The following is a 26,643-nucleotide window of genomic DNA, read 5'->3' on the forward strand; positions in this document are numbered from 1 at the left end:
ACCCAACATAGAGTACCTAAATAAATAAAGCAACAGAGGTAAAAGGAGAAATTGACATAATACAATAATAGTAGGGGACTCTAGGACCCCACTTACTTAAATGGATATATCATTTAGACAGAAAATCAACAAGGAAATGGAGGCTTTGAACAACACATTAGACCAGATAGAACTAACAGATATGTACAGAACATTTCATCCCCAAACAGCAGAATACACATTCCTTTCAAGTGCACATGGAACATTCTCCAGGACAGATCACATGTTAGGCCACAAAACATGTCTCAATAAATTTAAGAAGATTAAAATCATATCAAGCATCTTTTCTGACCACAACTATATGAAGCTAGAAGTCAAGTGCAAGAAAAAAATCCTGAAAAGAACACAATTTCATGGAAGCTAAACAACACACTACCAAACAATAAATGGGTTAATCAAGAGGTCAAAGAGGAAATACAAAAAATAAATGGAGACAAATGAAAATGAAGATGCAATGGCCCAAAATCTTTGGGATGCAGCCATAGCAGTTTTAAGAGGGAAGTTTATAGCAATACCTCAAGAAGAAGAAAAATCTCAAATAATCTAGCCTTACACCTAAAGGAGCTAGAAAAAGAAGAACAAAACCCAACACTAGTAGAAAAAAGGAAATAATAAAGACTAGAGTAGAAATAAGTGAAATAGAGACTAAAAAAAATACAATAGAAAAGATCAATGAAACCTGGAGCTGATTCTTTGAAAAGATTGACAATATTGATAAACTTTTATCCAGACACATTAAGAAAAAGAGAGAGGACTCAAAATCAGAAATGAAAAAAGAGAAATAACAACTGACACTACAGAAATATACAGGATTATAGGAGAATATTATGAAAAATTATTGGACAAATTGGACAACCTAGAAGAAATGGATAAATTCCTAGAAACATAATCTTCCAAAACTGAAACAGAAAAATAGGAAATTTTAACAGGCCAATTACTGGTAATGCAATTGAATCAGTAATCAAAATACTCCCAACAAACAAAAGTCTGGGATTTTACAGGTGAATTCTATAATAAATTTAAATAAGAGTTAATATCTATTCTTCTCAAACTATTCCAAAAATAGAAGAAGGAAAACTTCCAAATTCATTCTACAAGGCCAGCATTACCCATATGTCAGTGTACTTTTGATATTAAAATGTTTTTTTACTTAGGGCACCTGGGTGGCTCAGTCGGTTAAGTGGCTGCCTTCGGCTCAGGTCATGATCCCAGGGTCCTGGGATTGAGCCCCGCATCGGGCTCCCTGCTCGGCAGAGAGCCTGCTTCTCCCTTTCCCTCTGCCTGCCACTCTGCCTACTTGTGCTATCTCTCTGTCAAATAAATATATTTAAAAAAAATCTTAAAAAAAAAGTTTTTTTACTTAAATTTATTACAGTCTTAGCCAGCTTGACTCACATAAAATTTCTTTCCCAAGATTCCCTTCTACAAACCTTCTACAACTTCCTTTTTTTACATCCAAATTTTGTCCTTTTTTCCCCCTCTTCCTTATTCTGAAATAATCAGCCTCACTCTAGGACAAAATTACTTTCTTTTCCCTCAACAAAAATGCATCTCCATTTCTCATACCTTCTTTTACCAAAAACACACAGCCTAGTTTCCTTGCAAACAGAGCCATTTCCCTTATTGTTTCTAGTAGCTTGAATATGTTGAATTTTTAACCATTAATCACCATAATTTCTAGTGAAAACAGAAAAGTAAACAATTGTTAACTGTCTTTTACATTAGCATTCTGTGATTTGGCAAATTTATAAATACATTTCATAATTTGTAGAAATATATTCTTCCTCATAGTAAATTTTTCAATGTGGCATAAAACTTGTTTATTAATAAAACCAAATATCTTAAGTTTCTTGGTAATAAGAAGTCAAAAAAGTAGGTAAACCCATGTCCAGTAATTAGTGTTTCAGTATTTTATTTTATCTGGAAATGATCTAGATATTAAATTACTATTCATCCTTTCATTTCACTTAGCAAAACTCTAAGGTTTTAAATTATCAAAAAGATGTGGGGACACTATTTAAGTAGACATACCATGAAATACCATTATTGCTGAAAGGTTCACCTAAATACTACCAGCATTTTTCACAGAGTTAAAACAAACAGTCCTAAAATGTGTATGGAACCACAAAAGACCCTGAATATCCAAAGCAATCTTGAAAAAGAAAAACAAAGCTGGAGGTACCACAATTCTGGACTTTGAACTATATTATAAAGCTGTAGTGCTCAAGACAGTATGGTACTGGCACAAAAACAGACACATAGATCAATGGAACAGAATAAAAAACCCAGAAATGGACCCAAAACTATATGGTCAACTAATCTTTGACAAAAAAGGAAATAATACCCAGTGGAAAAAAGACAGTCTCTTCAACAAATGGTGTTGGGAAAACTGGACAGTCACATGCAGAAGAATGAAACTGGACCACTTTCTTACATCATACACAAAAATAAATTCAAAATGGATGAACCTAAATGTGAAACTGGAACCATCAAAATCCTAGAGAACACAGGCAGCAAACTCTTTGACACCATTTGTAGCAACTTCTTACCAGACAGGTTTCTGGAGGCAAGGAAAACAAAGGCAAAAATGAACTATTGGGGTTTCATCAAGATAAAAAGCTTCTGGGGGTGCCTGGGTGGCTTGGTTGGTTAAACATCTGACTCTTGATTTTGGCTCAGGTCATGATCTCAGGGTTGTGAGATCAAGTCCCCAATCAGGCTCCACACTTAGGGTGGAATCTACTTGAGATTCTCTCTCTCCCTCTGCCCCTCCTCCACCCTCTTTAATAAATAAATAAGAAAATAAATAAATAAAATCTTTTTTTTTTTTTAAGCAAAGGAAACTACAAAACTAAAAGGCAACCTACGGAATGGGAGAAAATGTTTGCAAACTGACATCTCTGATAAAGGGTTAGTACCCAAAATATATAAAAACTTATGCAACCCAACACCCAAAAACCAAATAATCCAGTTAAGAAATGGTCAGAAGACATGAACAGACATTCTTCCAAAGAAAGACGGCCAGATGGCCAACAGACACATTAAAAGATACTCAACATCACTCATCATCAGGGAAATACAAATCAAAACCAGAATGAGATACCACCTCACACCTGTCAGAATGGCTAAAATTAACAACACAGGAAACCACAAATGTTGGCAAGGATGTGGAGAAAGGGGAAACCCTCTTACACTGTTGGTGGGAATGCAACTGGTACAGTCACTCTGGAAAACAGTATGGAGATTCCTCAAAAAGTTAAAAATAGAACTACCCTATGATCCAGCAATTGCACTAGTGGGTATTTATCTAAAGGATAGAAAAATACAGATTCAAAGGGGTACATGCACCCCAATGTTTATAGCATGATCAACAATAGCCAAGCTAAGGAAAGAGCCCAAATGTCCATCGACTGATGAATGAATAAAGATGTGGTATACATACAATGGAATATGCAATATACAGTGGAATATTACTTGGCCATCAAAAAGAATGAAATCTTGTCATTTGTAATGACGCGATTGGAGCTAGAGAGTATTATGCTAAGGGAAATAAGTCAGTCAGAGAAAGACAAATACCTATGATTTCACTCATATCTGGAATTTAAGAAACAAAACAGATGAACATAGGGGAAGGGGAAAAAAGAGAGAGAGGGAAGCAAACCATAAGAGACTCTCAAATATAGAGAACAAACTGAAGGGTGATGGAGAGGAGCAGAAGAAAGGGCTAAATAGGTGATGGATATTAAGGAAGGCACTTGTGTTGAGCACTGGATGTTATATGTAAGTGATGAATCACGGAATTCTGTTCCTGAAATAATATTACACTATATGTTAACTAATTAGAATTTAAATAAAAACTTCAAACATTAAAAAAAAGGTCACCTAAAAACTCTAATTCCAGTTACATCTATTTAATTCACTTATTTTTAACAATTATGTTTAGAATACTTATGAAAATTTCATCATACAAGTTATTTTTCTTGCTGACAAAATTTTTAGCAGAGGTAATGTGGACTTATTTAACTAATAAACCCAGGTAGAATAAAAGGTGTAGGTCTGCATTATTTAATGTTAATAATTCTAAAGACATGTACATTTTAATTAAGCCATCAAACTTAAATTAGCTTTAATACTGAATATTTTTCCAGATCACATGAACCTAAAAAGCAATTGGGTTAGTTTCTATTATATTTTTGAGAATTTTATAAATACTTAATTCATACAAGTACTTAATTTTCTTTAAGTCAATTAAACAGAGCTCTTTTACAAATTCATTTTGGCAATACCATGCCCAGGTAGAAAACATCATACATCTATAACACACATGCACACACGCACGGATGCACGTGCATGCACACACATACGCAGATATAAACAGATCTTATAGATTCTGTTCTAAAATTTTGCCATGAATCAAGCACAATAATACAAAATCCACTAGTTATAAAAGAAGTTAGATCCAAATTGTGTTTCTGGTAGATGGAAGAAGTTAAGGTTACCTCTTAAGATGGTCAAAGCTTTTTATTAATATTTTTGGAGAAGACACGATTTTTCATTTGCCCAAGTTCCAAAGAAACTCCCCACCTCCTTGTTTTTCTTCTGGTAAGAATTACCTCCATGAAGTTTGTATATCAAAGAGATGGCTAGATAAGAGTCCCTGGAGAAGACCAGGTAGAATATTTACAATCTCAAAGGCACAGGGAAAGAATGCAAGTTCTTCCAAAAAGACATTTGTTTCCTAAGGCCAGGATTTTTACAATTTTGTGATAAATAGGTGAGGTTTGGGGGATTGGTAAATAGAATAGGTGGATTTTGAATTGTTTCTGGAGCTGCATTTTTGGTTTTGTCAAGATTTGTGAGATGACGGTAGTTGCTTTAATTCCTCAAAGAATTGGGTTGCAGCCTAAATGATACCAAGGGGCTGATGTACCCACCTAAAGTCATTATTTTCAATTTGATTTTTTAAAAAATATAAGTCAGAAAGGATTTCCAGCTAAGATGAAAATCAAGAGATTTCTATGGATTTATAATGGTTTGCCTCTGGAATGTTTTAGTAAATCCTTCTACAAATGCTTGAGATGTTTTTCTTTTCCCCTGGATACATAGTTTCATTTTTGCTTAGGGAAGGAGATCTAAAAAAAGTAGATCAGGGTCTGATTATCAGCTTCCAATATGGCCAACTTCTGGTGACAGAACTACTTTAAAAATTTAAATATCTTGTCACTTTTCAGCCAGGAAAATATTTCTGGCAGTATTGAACACCCCTTGTATATAAAAGGGAGGTACAAAGGATACTACTTTCCCAAGACCTAAAGTCACACCCAAAGATAGGCAACAGAAAGAAATGGCAACCTGCATGTCCCAGGCAGGAGAAAGCCAAGTCAAATTCTTAGGACATAAAACAAGGCAAGCAAGAAGGCAATAGCTATCCCTGGGAGAGAAATGATCAATAACCAACAGGTATGAGTTTGGAAAGGAAAGGACAACGTGAAGTTTTATTTTCTGCTCTTAACTGGACACTACAGAAAGAGATTCAGGAGAGCTGACTCTTGGTAAGAATTCTTACCCTTCTCTGGCTTTTACCAGTTTTCTCAGGATCCCCTCTGCAGGCTCCACAATCTATTAGAATTTGGCAAAGTTTTTCATTCATTTTCATTTTAGTTTCCCCTGGGCTTTTTAAGGAAATAACATAGCAGTTTTCCAGAAAATCCATCAGAGTCTTATCAACTCTGGGGGGCCCCCACAATGGGGGGCTCTCCTTTGTAGGTAGATATGGGGGCATTTGAGTTGATATTGAAAAATTTGCACAAAATCTTTAAGGACAGGATTTCTCCTTATGTCTCAGATGATTACAAATGAGACATCAATTTCTGGGCCAGTGTTTTGATGATGGACCCCTAGGAGGTTGTAATGAAGAAGGCCTAGGTATTGTTTTAGATACTTTTTGCATCTTTAATTTTTCATTAGCCTTTTGCAAGGAAACTTTTAATGAAGTTATTTTGGAATCTTAAAGCCTTTTGGAAGGTTTTACATACCAATTAAAATAGGTATCCCATTCTGTTTGCTTGATTTGGAAACTCTTGTTTGTAAGTGGACTTCTTTAAAAAATGATCTCTTTCTCATTGGAATGTTACCCATAATGGCCATTGTAATTCTAGGTTGTCTTTAGTTAGATTTTGCCATTTTAGTAGTATATATAGTTTCTGGGAGTTCTAAGGCATAAAATAAGCAGATGTGCCAGAAGGTGGCGTGCTCAGCTCTTTGGAATTTGAGGATTTTTTTTTTTTTTTTTTTTTTTTTTTTTTTAGCTAAGCTTTGGGTCTCTTGGAGGCAAACTAATACCTAAGGGGGATGTGCCACTCGGTTGGGGATTATGTGGTGTTTTACAGTGTGCCTTGTTACACGGACATTTTCTTGAGGTTGGTGAGTAACCTGGTGTCAATCTAACCCACTACATGACCAATGTATTCTACCATGGGAGTCTTAGAGTTAAGTAGCAGATGCTCTAACAACTTTTAAGTGCTCAACCCATGCCCACCAATTTTGCAGCTTTTGGCTTCCAAGATTCCATTAGCAATAGCCCTTACCGACACAATACAAGTAAAACAAAATTCTGTTTTGTACCCAGTTTTTATGTTGGATTCAGTCTGAATCTAGCCAGTAACAACCAGCAGTTCCCAACTTGGAATTTGGGGACTGAACCAAGAGCTGGAGATTCCAATCAAATGGGGAACTGTGGAAAGCTAATTAGATGGGGAGCTTGATGCAAAGAGAGTGGAGCTCAGAACCAAGAAAAACTTACCCACAGCCCTCAGAAATGGCAAGAAAGAGAATTCAAAGTTCTGCAGGTTTCATGCCTGTGTTTCTCATTGTTCCTGAAGCCATCAGGAGTGTTCTTTGTATTCCATCACTGCTACCAATTCTCTTTAAAACAAAGCTCAACTGAGCACATTTTACAATCCTACAGGCTTTATTCAGTAACTCATGAATCAAGCAGCATCCCACCTAGCAGATAGAACAGAGCTCCAAAGAGCTGCACAGAATGAAAGACTTTCATAGGCAGAAGGGGATAGGATAAGGAAGTGAATAGTAAAAAACAGATTGTCTGTGGCCAGGTCACCTTCCTTTAGGGGATGACAGATGTCTTAAGAGGCAGATTACCTCATTGGTGATAACCAGGTAACTCCAGATTAAGATTCCACTCCGGGAAGAGGTTGAAACTGTAATTAAGTTAGGTATTAAGTCTCATTTTGGTGACGGGACTTCGCATAAGAGATTCCATTTGGATTCTATTGTCTCTTTGCAAACAGTAGTCGTGACAGAAACAGTATGGCCAACAAAGTAAAAAAATATTTACCATCTGGTGCCAGCCCTCGATCTAAAGTATGGGTTAAGGTAGTGAAAAGAAGGGGCACCTGCACCCCCAATGTTCATAGCAGCAATACCCACAATAGCCAAACTGTGGAAGGAGCTGAGATGCCCTTCAACAGATGAATGGATAAAGAAGATGTGGTTCATATATACAATGGAATATTACTCAGCCATCAGAAAGGATGAATACCTACCATTTACATTGACATGGGTGGAATTGGAGGGTATTATGCTAAGTAAAATAAGTCAATCGGAGAAACAAAATTATCATATTGTTTCACTCATATGTGGAATATAAGAAATAGCGCAGAGGATCATAGGGGAAGGGAGGGAAAACTGAATGAGAAGAAATCAGAAAGGGAGACAAACCAGGAGAGACTATTGACTCTGGGAAACAAACTGAGGGTTCTGGAAGGGGAGGTGGGTGGGAAGATGGGGTAACTTGGTGATGGGCACTAAAGAGGGTATGTGATGTGATTAGCACTGGGTGTTATATGCAACTGATGAATCATTGAACACTACATCAAAACTAATGATGTACTATATATTGGCTAATTGAATTTAAATTAAAAAATAAATAAAAACGTAAAAAAAATAAAGTACGGGTCAAAAAAAACCCAAATAAAATCCCAATGTTTCAGTTACCAAATTTAGAACTTACAAGATAGCAGGAAGCAAAAGAAGTTATGTAAATAGATAATCATAAAATAAAAATATATTTTCAATGTAATTTATATCATGGTTTTTGATGTGTGAAATCTATCATTTTTAAAGGCATTACCATTGCTATCTGGACTCAGGAAAGAAAGCACACTCCAAATATAATAACTGAAACTACAAACTATTTGACTAATAAATAAACTAACTTTACTTAGCAATTAAACATTCAATATTGAATTCAAGTCAGATATGTGTATATAAAACAACTAGTCTCTAATTATGTGTCATAAATCAAAATCCAAACTGAAGTCATATCGGATATATAATGTAAGTAAGCATTGCCCATTATTTAAAAAAAAGGTGAAGGATTATCTAACCTTCCTCTTAAATATTAGATGCTATATTAACATCCTTGAGTTGTATTGGGCAGTGCAAGAGTTCAGGAGAGAAATACAAGACACTTGAAAAAATAAAATTACATATTGGAATTATGGGAAACCCGCATTTGTTTATTCCTTTGTGCGTCCCAATAAATATTTATTGAGCATGTATGATATGCAAATGACCCTTCCAAGTTCTATGAGGGATGCAAATATTCTCATCTTGAAGGAATTTATCATCTTTGGGGAAAATAATACATGTGCACACCCATAATTATAATACAACTCAGAATCTGGTGAGTTCAGTAGGAGTACAGGGCTATATAGGGGGCATTAGAAAGAGAGTCTGAGAGAACATTATGAGCAAAGCTGAAAATAGGAAAATAGAAGGTGCATTTGGGAAATGTTGAACATCATACTGGCTACCATATAAGGTACAAAAGGAAAGCAGTTTGGGGGAACTTAAGCTAGAAAAATCCATTGTGGGGAGCATATGAGGGGCTTAAGGACCCATCAAGGATTTGTATTTATCCAGCAGGAATATCACTGGAAAATCACCGAAGACTGCTAGATATGGGAATGATGAGATTGATCTGATGGTGGTCAAAAGGATAGGCTGGAAGTGAGGTGAGCCAGAGACCAGAGAGGAGCCAATTTCTAGTCCAGGGTAAGGCATTATGATCCTATGCTAGAAGCATGGCAGATGAAATGGAAAGAAAGTCATAGAATGGAGAGGCATTGTGAAGGGAAAAGGAATGTAAGATTTGACAGCAAACAAGATGGGACAAAGTGAGGAAGAAGGAAGAATTAAACACTGAAATCTTTTTCTGACCTAAATGACAGGAAATAGCATAGTGCTATCAACAGAATTAGAGAGTTCTGGAGAAGGAAATGTTTTGAGGGAAATAATAAAATCCACTTTTAAAAATGCTCAGCAGGTTGAATTATTGCAGAAAGCACATCCAGGTGGAATATCTAAATAGACAGTTGGAAATGTGGGAGTTTTCCTTCAAAAAAAGTTAGGGCTGAACAATTTGACATGGAGGTCATCGACGGTCCCATATCATTTTCCAGTTACCCATAAAAAGTAGAATATAAGCACCTGTATATAGTTATATGGTCTCACTTGGAAAGCAAATGGGAAAATAGAAAGAGGCATTCATTTATTCAATGAATATTTATTGAGCATCTTCTATGTACTAGTCACTAAACTGTGCTCTGGAGACTCAGTGATGAGGGAGGGATACCGATTCAGCCCTCATAGAGGTTGCTGTAGCTCATTTTTAGGAACACTCCTACATCTTCAGGGCTTCTTAATGATTATTTTGTGGTAGGGACCTGGGTGGCACAGTCGGTTAAGTGGCCAACTCTTGGTTTCCACTCAGGTTGTGATCTCAGGGTCATGAGATTGAGCCCCACATGGGGCTCCATGCTCAGCATGGAGTCTGCTTGAGATTCTCTCTCTCCCTCTCCCTCTGCCCCACCCTTCACAAATAAATAAATGAATCTTAAAAAAATAATTATTTTGTGGTCAACAGTCTTTTCACAATGACTTTCTTACAAGCACTTAGGCTTTATTGTTAAATTATTTAAAGGCTCCTCTAATTCAGTTTATTTTTCTTTCAGGATACATATAGCGGTTTGATGGGTCCTCTGATTATTTGCAGAGAAGGATTGTTGAATGAGAAGGGAAGAAGAAGCGATGTTGATTATGAATTCGTTCTCTTGTTTTTGGTATTTAATGAGAATGAATCCTGGTATCTGGATGACAATATAAAGAAGTATCTCAATAAAGATCCACGACATTTCAGGCACACTGACGACTTTGAAGAGAGCAACAAAATGCATGGTATAAGACCTGTGTTGATATAAGCTCATAGAAATTCCTATGACTGTAGGAGGTCCCCAGCCTCCTTCTCTGAACCCTTCCCCATTCCCAAGGGCACATGCACTAAAGAAAGTCCTCTAAAACTTTCCTTCAGAGGGAATGAGCTAAGCCATTGGTTGGCTGCCAGCAAGGTCCAGTGCAACTTTGGATCCATTGTTTAGGGAGCTCTATCTCTGAAGCCTGGGATCCCTAAACTATAAGACTGTAAAGTAATTCTTAAAAAATGACTGATCACTTATGGGTATATTTCTATAAGAATACATCCATAACCTCTAGCTAATCAAATTTAAGGGTCTGGTTTAACTGACGCTGGGACATGAAATACCATCACCAAATTTCTGTTTTAATGTGTCTATGTTATTTATTTAATTCTATAGAATTTAAGGTAGTTTTTTTTTTTTTAAGTGAGAGTAATATGTTCTAATTGACACACCCATACTCTCTCACCAAGATCTACTCTGACCAAAATATACAAAAAGATAGGCCTTGCTCAAGGTCACAAATTTAAGTATTGCTAACATTGATTAGAATAGGTAGGCTGATTTCTGATTCAGCTACTCTTTCCTCTACAATTTTGCTTCCCCCATACTTCCCTTAGTACACTCTCTATTTTTAATAAATGTAACTCATTTGGTTGTGGTACAATGCACAGAATAAAAAGTTAGTAGAAAGCAGGGCGAGAGCCCCCAACAGGTCAAACCAGCTTGAGTTTGCTTTGGTCATTGTAATAGCATGGGCTCAGCCCGTGTGAAGCTTTTATATTTTTGGCAATCCAGCCTGCTTGGGAACTTGCCCAAACTAGTTCTCAAAAAGCAAAGTATTAAGGGAATAGCTTCTGATTCATTCAGTTTTGACTTACACGACCTTGATTCTCTGTGCTTTAGTTCACTCATCTATATTGAATGATATACATCATTCTATATCATTGAATATAGATATATGGCTGCTTCAAAAATGAGCCTGTAACCCACTCCATAAAGAGGACGTGCCAAACCAGCAAGCAGACAAACAACACACACTGCTACCCAAGATGTAGTCAAAAAAAACAAAAAACCACTGTGACTTCTCTTTTCTGGCTTTCTTTTATAAGAAAAGATTTTGGGTCTAGAATGGTAGGGACATTGGTGTGAGTAAGATGGTTACATGTTTATAGGGTAGATGAAAATATTGGTAACCTAAAGATCTTGAACCATTTCTAAAACCCGATTGAGTAATGATCACTAATCAAAGGCTCTTTTCTTTTCACCCTCTTAGCTATCAATGGAAAGATTTTTGGGAATCTCCATGGCCTTATCATGAATGAGGATGCGATGACAAACTGGTATCTGTTGGGAATGGGAAGTGAAGTGGACATACATACCATCCATTATCATGCTGAGAGCTTTCTTTTCAAAGTAAGTATTAGAATATGCTTTAGCCATCAGGGAAATTCACATCAAAACCACATTGAGATACCACCTTACACCAGTTAGGATGGCAAAAATTGACAAGGCAAGAAACAACACATGTTGGAGAGGTTGCGGAGAAAGGAGAACACTCTTACACTGTTGGTGGGAATGCAAGTTGGTACAGCCACTTTGGAAAACAGTGTGGAGGTGTCTCAAAAAATTAAAAATAGAGCTACCCTATGACCCAGCAATTGCACTACTGGGTATTTACCCCAAAGATACAGACGTAGTCAAAAGAAGGGCCATATGCACCTCAACGTTCATAGCAGCAATGTCCGCAATAGCCAAACTGTGGAAAGAGCTGAGATGCCCTTCAACAGATGAATGGATAAAGAAGATGTGGTCCATATATACAATGGAATATTACTCAGCCATCAAAATGATGAATACCCAGCTTTTGCAGCAACATGGATGGGACTGGAGGAGATTATGCTAAGTGAAATAAGCAGAGAAAGTCAATTATCATATGGTTTCACTTATTTGTGGAACATAAGGAATAACATGGAGGACATTAGGAGAAGGAAGGGAAAAATGAAGGGGTAGGGAATTAGAGAGGGAGATGAACCATGAGAGTCTATGGACTCTGAGAAACAAACTGAGAGTTCTAGAGGGGAGGGGGTGGGGGGAGGGTTAGCCTGGTGATGGGTATTAAAGAGGGCACGTTCTGCATGGAGCACTGGGTGTTACACACAAACAATGAATCGTGGAACACTACATCAAAAACTAATGATGTATTGTATGGTGACTAACATAACATAATAATAAAAAAAGGAATATGCTTTGGGGAAGACTTTTTGAGCTAAAAGATTCAATGTATATTCACTGTGAACAAAGATGGCTTGTGAGGTTCATATTAGAAAACAGAACAGAATAATGTGATTATACCCTTCTCCTGGTAGATCTTTCTTAATATATATATATATATAGTTGTGCTTGTGAGAAACTCTCCAAGCCTCAGATGAGAGTTTTCTCATCAGTTGTATGGGGATAATTTTTACCACTCGGGATTATGCTGTTAATACTGTATATGAAAGCACCTGTAGTACTTTGTTTCTTTTCCTTAACCTTCCCCTTTTCTTTTACTTTCCTTCTAGTTCCTTTCTTTTCTATGTCATTAGCTAACAGAATGGTCCTATCCAGTAAAGGAGATACTTCAAGCTCTGGCTTGGGCTCCAAAACTTATCTTGCTTTTTTTTTTTTTTTTTTGCCCTACTGAGCTGGGCTGGGTTTTTTGTTGTTTTTTGGGGTTTTTTGCCCTACTGAGCTGGGCTGGACCATGTGTGGCCTTCTGCCTGTCTAGCATCAAGCTATTCCATCTCGGTGGCACAGGCTATATGGAATCAACCGGGGAGCTGTTTAAGAAACAGACTGCCAGGCCCCACCCTGGTCCTGAGGAATCAGAATCCCAGGGATAAGGTCTAAATAGCCCATCATCCGGGGCGCCTAGGTGGCTCAGTCAATTAAGTGTTTGACTTCAGCTCAGGTCATGTTCTTGCAGTTCTGGGATCAAGCCCTGCTTCGGGCTCTGTGCTCAGCAGGGAGTCTGCTTCTCCCTCCCCTTCTCCCTCTGCAGCTTCCCCTGCTCATGCTCTCTCTCCCTTTCAAATAAATAAATCAAATCTTTAAAAATAAATAAATAAATAAATAAATAGGCCATCATCCCAAGTGCTTAGTGAAGTCTATAAAGAAATATAAGAATAGAAAAGAATAATCACATCTAATCTGTGGAAGTAGCTGCATTGGTCCTTTTCCATTATACAGCAATAAATAGTAACTTTAATAAAATGCCTAATATTTCCCCTCTGTATATTTATTTAACATAGTTTAAGACACCAAGTACTAGCCTACAATGACTACAGTTTTACATATTAAATGGCTATGCTGCTTTTCAGAACTTGGCTTTTTCAACTCACATCTTTAAAAATATATTAAAAATTTATAAAATTTAATAAAACTATAAAAATCATTCTATACACCTATACAATTATTTTGTATACATATTATATAAACTTTAAAAATTAAAATACAGTTGATATTGAGTAAAATTCCCTCTGTTTAGTGTACAGTTCTGTTTTGGGAAGCACACACAATAGTGTAATCAATGTTGATTAACATCCCCATCACCCCCTCAAATGTCCTTGTTGCACTTTCTAGAGTCAGCTACTTCCTCATGCTTAACCCGTGGCAGCCATTGATATATTTTCTGTCTCTATAGTTTTGCCTTTCCTGAAATGTCATATAAATGGAATCATGCCATCTACAGCATTTTGAAACTGGCTTGTTTCACTTAGTGTAGGCATTTGAATTGCATCCATCTTGTGTGTATATCGGTACTTTGTTTCATTCTATTGTTAAGTAGTATTCCAGTGTATGAATATACTGCAGTTTGTTAATCCATTTTCCCATTGAGGGGCATTTGTGTTCTTTCTGGGTTTTGGTTATTACAAATAAAGTCATTGTAAATATCGGTATACATATTTTCCTGTGAACATAATTTTTTTTTTCCCTTGAGAAAATACCTAGGAGTTGGATTGCCAGACCATGTGATAAGTGTATGCTTAACTTCATAATAAACTGCCAAGGTATTTTCCACAGAGGCAGTACCCTTTTGCATTCCCACCAGAAAGGCATGAGAACATCACCTGTTCCACACCCATATCAACAGTTGGTATCTTCCATTTTTATTTTATTGTTTCTTTGCCATCCTATTAAGTATGTACTGGTAGCTCATTGTTTGTTTTTTGTTTTTTTTTTTTTTTTTAGATTTTATTTATTTATTTATTCATGAGAGACAGAGAGAGAGAGAGAGGCAGAGGGAGAAGCAGGCTTCCCGCGGAGCAGGGAGCCTGATGCGGGACTCGATCCCAGGACCCTGGGATCATGACCTGAGCCGAAGGCAGACGCTTAACCATCTGAGCCACCCAGGCGCCCCTCATTGTTTTTTATTTACATTTTCCAAATGGCTAATGATACTGTGTATCTTTTCATGTGCTTATTTACCATCTGCCATCTGTAAATCTTGGGTGAAGTGTCCAAATCTTATGCCCATTTTTAAATTTTGTTGTTCATTTCTGTATTGTTGAGTTTGAGGGCTTTCTGCATACAAATACTTTACCAGCTACATGATTGCAAATATTTGCTCCCAGTCTGTGGCTTATCTTTTTATTTCCTTAATGTTATCTTTCAAAGAACAGAAAAATCTTCATTCAGATGAAGTACAGTTTATCGTTTTTTCTTTTATGCATCATGCTTTTGGTGTCATATCTGAGAAATCTTTGCCTAACTCAAGGTCACAAGGATTTTCTTCAAGCTGTTTTATAGTTCTAGGTGTTCTATTTAGGCATCTGATCCATTTTAACTTTCATATATGGTTCAGGGTTTATTTTTTGCATATGGATGCAGTCATTCCATCACCATTCATTGAAAAGTCTACCCTTTCTCCCACCGTGTCAAAATCATATTGATCATATATATGTGGGTTCATTTCTGGGATGTCTGTTCTATTACAGTGATCTATGTGTGTGTCCTTTCTTGAATACTATCCTGTCTTGATTACTTTAGTGTGATAGTAAGTCTTTAAATCTCATGGTGATTGTTTTAGCTATTCTAGATCTTTGCCTTGCCATATAAATTTTAGAAATAAATTGATTTCGGGCGCCTGGGTGGCTCAGTTGGTTAAGCGACTGCCTTCGGCTCAGGTCATGATCCTGGAGTCCCTGGATCGAGTCCCGCATCAGGCTCCCTGCTCAGCAGGGAGTCTGCTTCTCCCTCTGACCCTCCCCCCTCTCATTCTCTCTCTCTCAAATAATAAATAAAATCTTAAAAAAAAAAAAAGATTCTCATCAAAAAAAAAAAAAAGAAAGAAATTGATTTCTTGTTGACTTCTATTAAGAAATCCTGCTAGGATTTTGATTGGAATTGCTTTGAATCTGTATATTGGTTTGAGGATAATTGATATCTTAACAATATTAAGTCTTCCAACTCATGAACATGGTATATCTCTATATATATTTAGATTTGCTTTGATTTCTTTCATCAGTGTTTTGTACTTTCAGCGTACAGATCTTTTTTAAAATTTTATTTTATTTAAATTCAATTAGCCAATATATAGTACATCAATAGTTTTTGGTGTAGTGTTCAAGAATCATTAGTTGCTTATAACACCCAGTGCTGATCACATCATGTGCCCTCCTTAATGCCCATCACCCAGTTACCACATCCCCCCCACCTACCTCCCTTTCCACGCCCCTCAGTTTGTTTCCTGGAGTCAAGAGTCTCTCATGGTTTGTCTCCCTTTCTGATTTCTTCCCATTCAGTTTTCCCTCCCTTCCCCTATGATCCTCTGCACTATTTCTTATATTCTACATATGAGTGAAACCATATGATAATTGTGTTTCTCTGACTGACTTATTTCACTTAGCATAATACCCTCCAGTTCCATCCATGTCGATGTAAATGGTAGGTATTCATCCTTTCTGATGGCTGAGTAATATTCCATTGTATATATGAACCACATCTTCTTTATCCATCCATCTGTTGAAGGATATCTCAGCTCCTTCCACAGTTTGGCTATTGTGGATATTACTGCTATGAACATTGGGGTGCAGGTGCCCCTTCTTTTCACTACATCTGTATCTATGGGTAAATGTCCAGTAGTGCAAATGCTGGGTCATAGGGTAGCTCTACTTTTAACTTCTTGAGGAAACTCGATACTGTTTCTTGAGGAACCTTGATACTGTTTTCCAAGCTTGCATTCCCACCAACAGTGTAAGAGGGTTTCCCTTTCTCCACATCCTTGCCAACATTTGTTGTTTCCTGTCTTGTTAATTTTAGCCATTCTAACTGGTGTGAGGTGGTATCTCAATGTGGTTTTGATTTGTGTTTCCCTGATGATAAGTGATGTAGAACATTTTTTCATGTGTCTGTTGGCCATTTGTATGTCTTCTTTGGAGAAGTGTCTGTTCATGTCTTCTACCCATTTCTTGACTGGATTCTTTGTTTTTTGGGTGTCGAGTTTGAGAAGTTCTTTATAGATCTTGGATACCAGCCCTTTATCTGTTATGTCATTTGCAAATATCTTCTCCCATTCTGTTGGTTGCCTTTTAGTTTTGTTGACTGTTTCCTTTGCTGTGCAGAAGTTTTTATCTTGATGAAGTCCCAGTAGTTCATTTTTGCTTTTGTGTCCCTTGCCTTTAGAGATGTGTCTTGCAAGAAGTTGCTGCAGCTGAGGTCAAAGAGGTTGCTGCCTGTGTTCTCCTCTAGGATTTTGACGGATTCCTGTCTCACATTTAGGTCTTTCATCCATTTTGAGTTTATCTTTGTATATGGTATAAGAGAATGGTCCAGCCTCATTCTTCTGCATGTGGCTGTCCAATTTTCCCAGCACCATTTATTGAAGGGACTGACTGTCTTTTTTCCACTGGATATTCTTTCCTGCTTTGTCAAATATTAGTTGACCATAGAGTTAAGGGTCCATTTCTGGGCTCTCTATTCTGTTCCACTGATCTATCTATGTGTCTATTTTTGTGCCAGTACCATGCTGTCTTGATGATCACAGCTTTGTAATACAGCTTGAAGTCAGGCATTGTGTGGGCCCCCAGCTTTGGTTTTCTTTTTCAACATTCCCCTGGCTATTCAGGTTCTTTTCTGGTTCCATACAAACTTTAAGATTGTTTGTTCCAGCTCTGTGAAAAATGTCGATGGTATTTTGATAGGGGTTGCATTGAATGTGTAGATTGCTCTGGGTAGCATAGATGTTTTAATGATGTTTGTTCTTCCAATCCATGGGCATAGAATGTTTTTCCATCTCAGCATACAGATCTTGCATATATTTTGTTGGATTATTACCTAAGTAATATCATAGGTTTTGGTGATAGTGTAAGTTGTATTGTCTTTATTTCAATTTCTAATTGTTCATTGCCAATATATACAAATATAATTGATTTTTGTATAATTGATCTTGTATCCTACAACTATGCTAAATAGTTCTAGTAGCTTTTTTGTAGATTTTGGGGTGATGGTTTCCTACAATGACAGTCTTCTGTGAGTTGAGATGGTTTTATTTTTTTTATTCCATCTGTATGCCTCTTATTTCTTTTCTTGCCTTATTGTACTGGCTAGGACTGCTAGTATTCGTTGTATCTGAATGGTGAAAGGGAATATCCTTGCCTTAGTCTTAGGGGGAAGTACTCAGTTATTCATAACTGAATATAAAGTTAGCTGTAGGTTTTTTGTAGTTTCTATTAATAAGTGGAAGAAGTTTCTTTCTATTCTTAGTTTGCTGATGGTTTTTATCATGAACAGATGTTAAATTCTATCAAATGCTTTTTCTGAATCTATTGAGATGATCACATTTTTCTTCTTTAGTTTGTCGATGATTTTTTTTTTAATGTATTGGTGATTTACATAGATTGATTTTCAGATATTGAACCAATTTTCAGTCTCAGGATAAATCATACTTTGTCACAATGCATTATCCTTTTTATATATTGCTGGATTCAATTTGCTAGTATTTTTTTAAGGATTTTACATTTATGTTCATGAAGAATATTAGTTGTAGCTTTCTCTTCTCATAAAGTATTAGGGTAATGCATAGGTAAATTATTAGGGTATCAGGGTAATGCTGGCCTCATAAAATGAGTTGGAAGTGGTCTGTTCTCTTCTATTTTCTGGTAGGGTTTGTTTAGTATTGGTATTATTTCTTCTTTAAATGTTGGTAGAATTTGCCAATGAAGCCATCTGGACCTGGAGCTTTAATTTATTGGAAAGTCGGAAAGTCTTAATATAATTCCAGTTTCTTTAATAGATAATCTGAATAGTGATCTTAGGAAGTTTTCATCTTAAGGAATTTGTCCATACGATCTAAGTTTTAGAATTCACAGTTATTCATAATATTCCTTTACTATCCTTTTCAATATCTATAAGGTCTCAGTGATGTCCCCTCTTTCATTCCTAATATTTGTAACTTGTGTCTTCCCCCTCCCCCTTGGTCAGTTTGTCTAAGGGTTTGTATTAGTTATTTATTGTTTTATAACAAATTACTCCAAAACTTAGTGGCCTAAAACAACAAACACTAACTGACGGTTTTTCTGGGTCAGAAATCTGGGAGTAGTTTTGCTAGTTGGTTCTGACTCAGCATTTCTCATGAGGCTATAATTAAGATGTCAGCTGGACCTGCAGTCATTAGGTTTGACTGGGACTGGAGAATCCATATCCAAACTCACTCAAAGGGCTATTAACTGAAAGCTTCAGTTCTTCACTACATGGGTATGGCATGGGAGCTGACTTCCCCCAGGGTGAGTGATCCAAGAGAAGAGAGCAAGAGAGAATCTAAGTCTTTTGGAAGTAGAATGCCATCACTTCTGCCATATGCTATTGGTCTCATAGACCAACTCTCATACAATGTGGAAAGGGACTACAAAGGTTATGAATAGCAGGAGGCAGGGATTATTGGGGGCCATTGTGGAGGATGGTTACCACAAGGTTTATCAATCTTATTGACCCGTTCAAAGAACCAGCTTCTGTTTTCTTTGATTTATCTCTATTATTTTTCTACTCTCAGTTTTATTGATTTCTGCTCTTATTACCTTCTTTCTGCAGATAGATAAGTCTTACCGAGAAGACGTGTATGATCTTTTTCCTGGGACATTCCAAACCATTGAGCTGTTTGCAGATCACCCAGGGACATGGCTGTTACACTGTCATGTGTCTGACCACATCCATGCTGGCATGGAGACAACTTACACAGTCCTTCGGAACATAGGTACTGTTTTCTGTCAGCGATGATGGGTGATAGCACCAGGCTTCCCATAGGCCCTGAAAATAGAGGGCTCAAGAGCCCCCAAGGGCTCAGAGTCAAGTAAGAGAGGCAGACATATAAATAGTAACTATAATAGAATATGATACATGCCAACATAGAGTGCAGAGTACAGGGCTCAGTGGCAGCAGTAGGAGGTAATGGTTAACAGTGTGGGGATATGAGCAAACATTCTAGAGGCTCTAATGCTTCAGATGGATCTTAATGGGTTAGCAGAAGCTTTAAAGGTAGATGGGGAAAGGATAGCATGTGTATGGGTATGAAGTAGAACAGTGAGAATTTAAGAAAGACCTGCAGATACAAATGGGATAAAGTCCTCATTGGTAAAATGACGTAACCCTTGAAATAACTCATGTCATGAAAAGAATCTACTTCTGTTGTTTATAAAAAAATCAACTTGTCATCTTTGTCCAGACAACAGGATCCCTTACTCCACCAAGTCTCCATCTGGTGGAGCGTCCCGCCCAGCCACAGTGCCCTCCAATGGTAACGATACCCTCCCCGAATCCCGCATGTGAATGGTCAGTGTTCACTCCCTAGGGAAAGGCAGAGGACTGACACCTCACTTTTCTTTTCACAGAAGAACCTGGCAAAGAGCAGCTCTATTTCTTTGGCAAGAATCTGGGTCCTAGGGGAGCCAAAGCAGTCTTGGTCATCCTCTTCATCATTGGACTCCTCCTCCTGATCTCCACAGTGATTCTCTCCATCAGACTGCAGTCTGCAAGGAAGCAGGTTGCGTACCGGGAAGTCCAGTCCTGCACACTCCCCACGGATGCTCTGTGAACCAGCTGGTCTTCCTCAGCAAGGAAACTGGACAAGGCATCGTTCATCAAGAAAGGTTTACATTATATCCTGGATCAGGCTCTGATCCTTCAGAACACAACCAAAGCAATTTGCTTTTACTTATTTTTTAATGGGCTGTGAATAATCCTCAGGTATAAAATACAGAAAGAACAGGTGTGTCTGAGAAAACACAGTCTGTTCTCTGAATGAATTTGCTGAGGTGGGGAAACCCTCTGAAAGATATCTTTATTTTCCTTTTTTTTTTTTTTTTTTTTTTTTGTAATTCTTAGATTAGACGGTGCTTCCTCAGCTAACTCTCCAAGTTTCCAGATGGACGACTTTGAGAGTTATACTGCCTCGGACACCTAACTGAAATGGCTCTGATTTTTCAACACTGTTATGTAAGATGTTTCCCTTAGTCGTTCCAGGGAAAATAACTTTCTGAGGAGTTCATGGAAATGTCTAAATCAGTATCTGCTGATAGAATTTGACCAAATGAAGTTTTTGGAGCTTTAGCCAGCTCTCCTGGCCTTTTCCACTTTAATATAAATAGCCTGTGTCCTGTTTGCTACAGAAGGCGAAGTTACCAGCATAAAAAAAAAATTCCTGCTGTTTTTATGCAAACCAGTAGAGATACTTTAATGTTTACAACTCACTTCATGTTCTGTGTTTTTACAATGTTTCCATGGCAACGTTGTTGGTTTTTTTTCCCCAAAAAAAATCATCTAGAGAATTTGTATTTGTATTTTAGAACGTGGAGGGCCGGAAGCTATAAAAGAGCAGGATAGGTTCTCCCATTGTGAGGCAGAGACTCCCTAAAAGTTTAGTAGGAGCTCCTGTGTGAGGGAAGCTTTGAAGAAGGCGAATCTGGACTTGAGCCTTGAGTCTGATTTTTCATTCACCTAGCAGGATCTTTCCAAGTCTGCATCTTCTAGGAAATAAAAACAGTCTCATCATGTGAGCAACACCAGGAAGAATTCATCAGTGCAGCTGACTGGTGGGGAGAAGAGATCTCACAAAATTCTTCATTCCATGCCTCTTAAAGACAGCCCTTTGTGGGAGGAAGGGAAAAAAAAAAAAGAGAGAGAGAGAGAAAAGGCTAGAAAAGAGAGAGTCCCAGTGACAAGTTTTAAATCATTAAATCGGCTTTGAAAACATGCATTACAGTTTTCAAGGCTCAAATGTAAAAATAAAGGCAATCCATACTCTCTGTATACATGCCTAAACATTAGGTTAAGATTGATAAAAGCAACTTTGCTTATTACTAGACTTGAGAAATTGCCCTTAACTCAGGGCAAGATGCCCTGCGATGCCAATGTCAATGCCAGATGAGTGATATCAGTACATCTGCCTTGGCAGATCATTTGAATGTCCAGATGAGCAAGTAGGACCTAAAAAAATAACTCTGGTGGAGGGATCTTTCATACTTTCTCATCTTCATCTTGGTGAGGGGAAATGGGTAATTTGATAGCAGTTATAGTATTACATAAACCAGGATGCGAATGCTAATAGTTCTGTTCTTAGTTTGCTTGAATGTCATATCAAACAGTGTACCCAAAGGATTTTGAATTCCAGCCTGCTAACCACTGATAATGTGATTTTGTAGTATGTGCTCTATGGTTTTCATACATGTGTAGGCTGTATAATTTCATAATAATAATTATGATAAATGCCTTATTTATAACTCACCTAGACAACAAATTAGTTTTTTTCCTTTTCTCTTAGTCTATTTTTTTTTAATGAAAATGAAACCATAAAGTAGTTTGATTACACCATTTCTCTTTTTAATAAAGTTTCACAGATTATGAGATGGCTATTTGCATTTTTTTCACTACTACCCTATCACTAGACCTAGGGCGGGGGGTTGGTGAAAGGAGAATTGTCTTTTAGATATTTAGCAACTATCCTAGTTATATACCTGCTAAAGGAAATGAAACAAAATAACAATACGTCTCCCAAAGAATAGGACTCTCCTCAAACATTATTTCCTCAAATGTACCATACTTCTTTCTCTGCCTCAGTCCTTTGAGAAAATCAATTACAATTAGATACATCTCCTGTTACAATGGAAGAAGTGTCCCTGCTCCTAGCAGAGCAGTCTCTTACTTGGCTCTGTACTAACCCTTCTTGCTCTCTCAAGGACTTCATTCCCTCAGTGTTCAGCTTTGTCTAGTGCATGAAGTCATCAGCAGCACCCACCATTAAAAAACAAACAAACAAACAGAGGGCTGTGGTCCTGAACTTCATAACCCTCTCTAACCCAGTTTCTCTGTTCCCTTCAGAGCAGAACTTTTTGTCTGTACCACCTCATCTCATGAATTCCTCACCCCATTCCAGTGACTTCCAGTCCAGTGTGCCTTGCTCCCACCTCCCAGTCTGCTGTTGTCAAAATCAACAACCATGATGCTATTTCCAGGGGCTTCTTCCCCATTTTGATCTCACTCAACCTATTCACAACAATTGACAGCTCCTTCCTTCAAAACACCTCACAGTCCCTTAGCTCTTCAGCATGACCCCTTGCCAGCCTTCCTTCTTCAGTTGTTCTTCCTTCTCAGTCTCTTGCTAGTTCCTTCTCTCCCATCTAACTTAAGTGTTGGCATGCCTCAGAGCTTGACACTGGGCCCTCTTCTCTTTTCTGGGCCTCTGGGGTAGGCTGAATAATGTCCCCAAAGATTTTGTGTCCTTATCCCTGAACCTGTGTTACTTCTTTATATGGCAAAAAGGACTTTGCAAGTATGATTAAGTGAAGGATCCTGAGACGGACTACTCAGGTTGTCCATAAATAAAAGTCACAGTGCCCTTCTAAAAGAGAGGCAGAGGGAGGTTTGACTACAGAAAAAGGCCATGTGACAACTGAAGTAGGACACTATGCCACGGCTTTGGAGATGGAGGAAGGGGCCACAAGCCAGGGAATGCTGCTCTAAAACCTGGAAAAGGCAAGGGAACAGATTTTCCCCCAGAGCCTCAAGAGGGAGCTTGACCCTGTGGGCATCTTGTATTCCATTAAACATGATTTTGGATTTAAGAGTTCCAGAACTGTTAGAGAATACACGGGAGCCATCAAGTTTGTGGTCATTTTTTTACAGCCCTCTTCATACCTTATTTCATCTACTTCACTTTTAATTATATCCAAACTCCTTACGTTGGTCTCGGGCCCAGCCTGAGTTGGCCCATGCCCACCTCTCCTCATCTCCAACTCTTCTTTTCTCTAGCTTTGATCAGTTCTTGTGTCCTGCTAGTTCTTTTCTGCCTCAGGACCTTTGCACATGCTGCTCTCTATGCCTGGAGTACTCTTCCTCTCCAGCACTATCATTCCCCTTCCTACCTTTCCTAGCTCATCTGTGAGCTCACCACACTGCCCTCTGTTATTTCCTATCTTCATTATTTTCCTTTGTAGCACTTATCACAAGACATGACCATTTTATCCTTCTGTTGGTTTGATTTTCTTCTGCCTCTTTGACTGCAATATAGGCTTCATGGAAGCAAAGACCCCTGACCTTTTTTTGTTCATCGCTGCATCCCCAGCACAGACCACATTGCAGATATATAATAGTTGCTCAGCAAATATTACTTGAATGAATGTGTAAGCAGAATAGACAGTGTAGTGGGCTGGACTATTCTGACTTCGACTATTTCAGTTGCAAAAAGTCTCATATTCAAATGTCAAATGTCAAGGGTCTGAAACAAACAGATTCTGGGACAGTGGCTGTGAGGTCCACAGCTGCTTTGGCTTCCTTCTAATAAATGACACTGGGCAGGGAGGACATGGGAGGAGCATGTATTATTCAATCCCTAAATGCACTTTACAATTAGGAAAAAAAGGTCATCAAATGTAAGGAAAGTCTAAGAAACTGTCACAGCTAAGAGGAGCTAAGGAGACATGATAACTAAACACAATGTGGCATCCTAGATGGGATCCTAGAACAGAAAACAAAAAGATACGACGTAAACATTAAGGAGATATGAATAAGCTAGATTTTAATATTAATGAAATTATGTATTAATGTATTGATATTAATGTAATCTGATCAACCATCAGATTTTGTATATTTAGGAGAGAGAAGCAAGTGAATTTGGAAATTGGTTATGGCAGCTGGGAGAAACGGAAGCGTTAAAGATGGTGCTGGAGGCTTCTGGCTTGGCTATATGAGTGGATGGTGGTGCACTCAGCCAGATAGGGAAGACTGGAGTTCAGCTGGAGAGGAAGATGACCGCAGGCCTGGCCATTATGAGTCCGAAGTCCTGTGAGCCATCCCAGTGCAGAGCTGTGTAAACTGTCGGATGAGTGTTCAGAGGTCAAGGTCTGAGGGACTCGAGGGCAGACGGAGGAGGCTAGCCTGCGCCCGTCCAGGTACAAAGGGCAGAGAAGGCAGCCCAGCCCAAGGAGCCCTCCTATTTAAAGGTCCTGTCAGCCGCAAACGTGGTCGGCTGGAGCATCTCCTCCTGTTTCTCATGCTCCACTTCCTGTAAGTGGCTCAGAAGCAGCTGTCTGCAGCCCCCAATCCCACCCACCCGCGGACAGCCCGGGGCCGGCTCCCGCACCAAGCCTCGGCCGGCTGGGAAGGCCGGAAGAAAAGCGCGGATCCGGCCAGCGATAACTGAAGTGTGAGACCCTGGCGCACGCCGGGCTCCCCACAGCCCTCGCGCCTCCACTCACGCAAGCTCCTGGAAGGATCCACAGTCCCCTCTTCTACACCATTCGAACGGCTTTTATGGCAGCCGTTGCCCTTTGAAGCGTTCGCAGCTCCTTTTAAGCCGATTCCGCCCTATAGAACTGTTGGGAGTGGGGCGTAAAGGAGGACCCTTCTGTCTACACGGTGAGAGGTCGCTTTCGGAAATGATTTCAAAAATCCCGGTCGAGGAACAGGGGAGGCTGGGGCCGAGAGGGGGCGCGAGTATTGCCGAGGTACCGCTCGGTGGGAAGGTCCCCCTGCCGAGGTGGATCCTGGGGTCCCTGCACGCTGCCGCGCCCACCCCGCTCGCGTCAGTGCGGTTTCCGGCAACTCCACGCGCCCGGGCTCTCGCGCTCGCCCAGGGCTCCGGAAGAGCGCGGCCGGGCGTGCGGAGCGCGCGGGCGTGCCGGGGGGGCGGCTTCGGGGCCCGGGGCGGGGCGGAGGGGTCGCGGGAGCGCCTGGTTCTCGCGCCTGCGGACGCGCGCGAGGCGGGGGAGCGCCGGGCGGCGCGCGCAGCCCGGGGACCTGTACGGGGCGAGCGCGCGGGGGCGGGCCTGCGCCCAGCCGGCGGCGGACGAGCGAGCGCGAGAGCTCCTGCGCCCGGGCGCACGGCGGGAGCGCCGGCGGTGCTGTGGCTCGCCGGGAGCCGGGAACCCCGACACACAAAGGCTGGTGGGATGCGTGAGCAACCCGGGAGCCGGGAAAGGGAAAGCGAAAGCCGCGGGCGCGGCAGGTGACGGCGAAGGCGCCGCGCAGTCCTCCCGACGCCGGCGGTGCCCGGGCCTGCCCTCCTGGGCCTGCCCTCCTGGGCCTGTCGGGCTGAACCCAGCGCGCCGCAGCCATGGCTATCGCCCACCTGGCCACCGAGTACGTGTTCTCGGACTTCTTGCTGAAGGAGCCCTCGGAGCCCAAGTTCAAGGGGCTGCGGCTGGAGCTGGCCGTGGATAAGATGGTCACGTGCATCGCCGTGGGTCTGCCCCTGCTGCTCATCTCCCTGGCCTTCGCGCAGGAAATCTCGATCGGTAAGGCCCGGGCCGGAGGGGCGGGGTGGGGCCGGCCGGCGTGAGCCGGCGTTATTCCAGGTGCCCGGGTCTGGTGGGAAGTGATTTTACTGCGCGCCCCTGGAAGCCCACTCGGCTGCGATGGGCGTGAACCTTGGGAAGAAAGGGAGCCCCGGTTTTATGGCCTGAAGTATTCTTTGCCCACGTGGTTCATTTTATACCCCTGTGGATCCTGCCTGCATCCCTACTGCTCAGTTCTTCTGTCTGCTCCCCACGGATCCTGAGTGTGGCGTGGCGTTTGTGTCCGCCTCTTAGGACCGGCGCCCTTGCCATCAGATTTGTCGAAAACAGTGGTCTCCTATTCCCTTTCCCTCACCCCTACATTTGTGTAATTACCTACAGAGAAGTTCCTGAGTGGCTGAATGGAGGATTGAAGAAAAGTACTCCCTGAAATGTGTTCTCCCTTCATCACCTTACATTGAGTTGATACTGACTGAGACTGGTTCTGCAGGGTTGTGAATGATGGGAAATGACTGCACTTGGCGGGCATTAGAGGGATACCAGAATCCTCCACCCGGACAGCC

The 26,643-nt window shown here is 39.9% G+C and overlaps 2 protein-coding genes across 3 annotated transcripts in view; both read left to right on the forward strand.

Moving 5' to 3' along the window:
- HEPHL1 (hephaestin like 1) overlaps positions 1 to 22,191 on the forward strand; it is a 91,170-nt gene extending 68,979 nt beyond the window's left edge. The window contains exons 16-20 of the mRNA XM_045892833.3: positions 10,077 to 10,299; positions 11,593 to 11,732; positions 19,386 to 19,548; positions 20,017 to 20,088; positions 20,183 to 22,191. Coding sequence (XP_045748789.1) covers positions 10,077 to 10,299; positions 11,593 to 11,732; positions 19,386 to 19,548; positions 20,017 to 20,088; positions 20,183 to 20,385 — 801 coding nt within the window. The 3' untranslated portion in view covers positions 20,386 to 22,191. The remainder of the gene's footprint in view (positions 1 to 10,076; positions 10,300 to 11,592; positions 11,733 to 19,385; positions 19,549 to 20,016; positions 20,089 to 20,182) is intronic.
- A 3,321-nt stretch (positions 22,192 to 25,512) lies between these two features.
- The window catches only part of PANX1 (pannexin 1), a 61,768-nt gene continuing 60,637 nt past the window's right edge, over positions 25,513 to 26,643 (forward strand). The window contains exon 1 of one of the 2 annotated variants that reach the window (XM_045894629.3): positions 25,513 to 26,080. In XM_045894629.3, the coding sequence (XP_045750585.1) occupies positions 25,900 to 26,080 (181 nt within the window). In that variant the 5' untranslated portion in view covers positions 25,513 to 25,899. The remainder of the gene's footprint in view (positions 26,081 to 26,643) is intronic. The other variant, XM_064577160.1, reaches the window with a different exon arrangement.

Source organism: Mirounga angustirostris, unplaced genomic scaffold (assembly GCF_029215605.1).
Source record: "Mirounga angustirostris isolate CCGP_5_RB_7025 unplaced genomic scaffold, mMirAng1.0.hap1 SCAF_13, whole genome shotgun sequence".
Classification (NCBI taxonomy): Eukaryota; Metazoa; Chordata; class Mammalia; order Carnivora; family Phocidae; genus Mirounga; species Mirounga angustirostris.